General features: G+C 33.0%; 1 protein-coding gene across 6 annotated transcripts in view; it reads left to right on the forward strand.

Annotated features, from left to right (window-relative positions):
• Positions 1 to 4,607, forward strand: part of LOC106880055 (F-actin-uncapping protein LRRC16A) — a 507,909-nt gene that overhangs the window by 82,704 nt on the left and 420,598 nt on the right. For all 6 annotated transcript variants that reach the window (XM_052969341.1, XM_052969359.1, XM_052969344.1 and 3 more), the window contains exon 8: positions 2,068 to 2,162. In XM_052969341.1, the coding sequence (XP_052825301.1) occupies positions 2,068 to 2,162 (95 nt within the window). The remainder of the gene's footprint in view (positions 1 to 2,067; positions 2,163 to 4,607) is intronic.

Consider the following 4,607-nt stretch of genomic DNA (forward strand, 5'->3'; position numbering starts at 1 on the left):
TTGGACAAAATAATGGAAACACCTTAAAATTTCAAGCAAATTAATTTTAACATGGAGTAGGACTGCCTCTGGCAGTAATTACAGCTTGAATTCTATGAGGTATGGACTCGTACAAAGTTTGAATTGTTTCCAAAGGAATTTTTTTCCATTCTTCAGCTAAAACAGTCTCCAGTTCTTGTAGTGATGATGGTGGAGGATATCAACTCCTTACTTGTTTTTCTAAAATGCACCATAAATGTTCAATGATATTGAGATCTGGGGTCTGTGGTAGCCAGATAAGATGTTCAGCTTCACTAGAATGTTCCTCGTGCCATTCAGTAACAACTTTAACTATGTGAATTGGTACATTATCATCCTGAAATATTGTGTTTCCCTCCAGAAACAGTTCTGCAATCATAGGATGAATTTTATCAGATAAAATGCTTAAATAGTCTTGACTATTAATTCTGCCATGAAAGGAAACCATTGGGCTGGCAGATTTCCAAGATATAGCCCCCAGATCATCATAGATCCTCCTTCATGTTTAACAGTTAGAAGAAGGTAGTTTGGGTCAAATGCTTCTTTTGGCTGTCTCCATATGTATACTCAGTCTGTTGTTGGAAATAGGGTAAAGGATGACTTGTCCCAGAAAATAACATTTTCCCACTGCTCTAGGGATCAATTCTGTAGGTTTTTACTCCACTCTAAATACTTTGCAACGTTTCTTTTAGAAAGTAGTGGTTTTCTGATTGCAGCCTTCCCGTGAAATCTGGCTTTGTGCAGATCCTGGCAAAAAGTTTTTGTGGAAACTGGGTTCTTGAGGTGGTCATTAAGCTCTGCAGTAATTTTGGGAGCTGTACTTTTGTGATCCTTTCTAACAATTTGCATAAGAGTTTGACGGTCCCTATCTGAAAGTTTCAGTTTTCTTCCGGAGTTTTGCTTAACGAGGAAGTTTTTTCCTCTTTCTCAAAGGCGGTCATTACTTTCTAGACAGTACTTCTTGATACACCAAACATTTCAGCTGTTTTCATAACACTAGCGTCTGCCATATGAGCACCAATTCTTGACCTCTTTGAAAGTCTGATAGATCTGTAATTTTAATAAATTTTAATTATCTTTTTCTGATGATATCTGAAAAGAAACAGCAATTTTAGTAAAATATATTAAGCAACACTAATAAAAAATTTAAAAATCATAAAAATAAACAAGCTTTTGACGGTTTTATAGATATTTCAAAATTATGATGCTAGGTGTTTCCATTATTTTGTCCAACACCTGTATTTTAGATTAAAAAAGAACTTTGTCTTAATTTTGAAAAATAAAAGAAGTATATAAAAAAGCATTATGGGATGACCCAAGAGCATAACAGTCTAATTTCCCTCTATAAATTTCAGCCCATCAGTAAAACTGCTGTGCCTTTTTTCAGTTCAAAATCTTTGGTAAGATTACTAATAATACTGATTGGGTGACCATAACCATAATACTGAGTAAATAAGGAAAATTGACCCAATCTGATATGCTGCATGTCTTATATCTTCATCTTGTAGACTTTGATTGTTGTTGAATATTCTTTTTACAACATTATTAAATTTATACTCTAGCATATTTCACACATAGGGGTTCTTCTCCTTCAACCTGTACTTATCAAACTGTACTTAAGAGTACATTCATTACCAAACTTGACATTATGTTCATTCTTGAAGTTATCTGTCTGTCTGTCTGTCTGTCAACCGATCAGTCAATATAACATTAATTTAATTCTCAATTTCACTTAGCTGGCTAGCTGACATTTGTATCACATCACAAAAAAATTTTTTGAGTTTCAAAGTTCCATGCAAGATCTGCCACAATAATCAATTCTCTGTCATCTCTCTTTGGGGTATTTTCCTGACAGACCTCTCAAGAATCTTGCAAAATTGGTTCATCTGTACCAGCAATACATTGGTTTCACATTATTTATTAATTATTTAAACCTTATAATTTTCTTATGCTATCAATATTTAATTAGCATCATAATTGTTTTTTATTTTCTTGAATTTTTTTAACTTCTATTTTAGTTCAAGTCTTCTCTCCTGTTTTTTTTTCCAGTGATTTAATCCAGAAGCTGACAGTTGCCCTTCTATCAAACAAGAGTACTCAGTTGGCTAAAGTTGACCTTTCTGTTAATGTTTTAGATGACCGTGGTGAGTAGCACAATCAAAAAGTATAACCTTATTGTTTTGTCATACTTTAAAACAATTGTTTTATAGTTTTTTCTTTTCATTCAGTGATGTTTAGTTAATGCTAAATTAATTGAATGAATTTGCAGCTCTTTTGAATATTCATCAATTGAAACTACACAACAATGCTAGATATGTATAAGACAGAAAGATACAATACATGATTTTGAGTTGGACTTGATTGGCAAGTACTTGTTCTAAGACTGTGTTGGAATTGAAACAGCTGCATCATGGGAGAGTCCTTTTAACTATTTAAGAACATGCAAAAACTGCATTTACTTTGTATTTGTTTCTTAGTAGTACATACAGTTTATTTTGAAGTTTCAAAATATTTAACTCATTACAGTATTTTGTGATCAAATCACTACATTTACAGAAAATAATTATCACCTGGGATTTTTCTGTTACTTTTGTTCCTTAGTTTCTTTTTATATGAAAAGAAAGTGCCCTCAAAAAAAAGTATCTGTATGCGAAATTTACATAAGCTATATATGAATTTCAAGGCATAATTTCAGAATGCATTAGGAAGAATGAAGTTTAAGACCCATAATTGCAATATTGATATTAAAAGTGGTGTGACTGAACTAACAAAGCAGATTAGCAATAAAGAAATTGTATACTTTTCTTCTGATGCATATGATAGGATGTCTGTAGATAGGCTGCTGAATTGTTTAAATAGAGTGCAACAACGTGCAACAACTGCACATTAGAGTTATGAGTGACACAACTTTATTTGATTATTGAAAAACTAACAAAATTTTAAATACTCATATGAGAATGTGATGTAACATTTTAAAATCAGAGAAATGGATAGTGAATAATTCCAAGTAAACTATGAGTGAAATATCTCCTAAGTATGGGTTTAGGAAGTGTCATAAAACCCCAAAAGTCCATGTTACTAGATTGCCCTTCCATTCTGTTTGCAGTGCTAACAATGCTAACAATAACAGATCATCATACTTTCTTTCACAAATTTTATGCTGGCTGCTTGAGAGATCAATAGATGTATGCGAGGGTATAGAAGACACCCTTAAGAGGACAATGGGTGTAACCATATATATGATCTCATCAACTGCATTATTGGCAATATGGGCAAAATAAGATCATTTCATATCAACTCACTGAATTGTCCCATAGGTCACATCTCAGATTTACTTCAAAAGTTAACTACAAACAGCTTCTTTGGAGAAAACATAAGCCTGAAATTTTCAGGTTAATTGCTCAGTCTGTTTTAAAATTATTGTTTGAAAATTTAGCCAAAATTAATAAAAACTGTATGTCCTGCTTAAGGAATTTTGCAGCTTTGGCAGACCATAATTTCACAAGAATGGAAACATGAAATTTGATACCATTGCAGTTTTCGACCCAAATAATCCATTTTGGGCATCATTTTGGACTGAGCCTATTATCAGTAGTACACTGAGAGATGAAAGTTAACAGAGAAAGTGGTCATTATATATATATATATATATATATATATATATATATAAAAAATTTAGAGGTTGTGAATCCAATCAACTAAGGCATAATATCTATCCGATATACTGCTGGTAGAATACCCAATTATTAATAGACAAGTGTTTTCTCATTGCATGGCAATTACATTACCAAATGTAATAAATGGGTGAGGGTAAAGAGTTATTTTACCATTAATTTATAGAGCAATAAGAAAATGGAGGGGATCAATAGGTGGTATTTATCTACTTATAGACATTATATTATGTCAATTTATTTATTTACTAAAAGGACAATTGTAACAAGACATCTTCCTCCTGATGATGTCTTGAGCTAACTGGATCCTATAAAGGAGCTGTTGTGGTAGCAGACCACGAAACATGGTTGAAATTCCTCCCTCCTTCCCCTCATACATGTATGACATATTACGCTTTACATATATAATATATAAAATATAAAGTATCAGTAATTATTAAAATATAACATATAGCAATAGAAATTGGGATAATATCTTACAGCTGTTTCAGCCAAGAGGCAAACATACCGCATTCTACCTTTATCCCTCCAGTGGACTGAAGTAATTAGCAGATGAAATTGAGGTACTTCGGTGTTTCTTTAGGCTTCATCAGAGATTTTAGAAATTACATAAGGTTAAGTTATAAATATAAATACACATGGTAATTAGCTTGCTTACCAATCACATGGTTCTGGGTTCAGTCCCACTGCGTGGCACCTTGGGCATGTGTCTTCTACTATAGCCTCGGGCTGACTAAAGCCTTGTGAGTGAATTTGGTAGACGGAAACTGAAAGAAGCCCGTCGTATATATATATATATATATATATATATATCATCATCATCATCATCATCGTTTAACGTCCGCTTTCCATGCTAGCATGGGTTGGACGATTTGACTGAGGACTGGTGAAACCGGATGGCAACACCAGGCTCCAGTC

Source organism: Octopus bimaculoides, chromosome 1 (assembly GCF_001194135.2).
Source record: "Octopus bimaculoides isolate UCB-OBI-ISO-001 chromosome 1, ASM119413v2, whole genome shotgun sequence".
NCBI classification, from domain to species: Eukaryota; Metazoa; Mollusca; class Cephalopoda; order Octopoda; family Octopodidae; genus Octopus; species Octopus bimaculoides.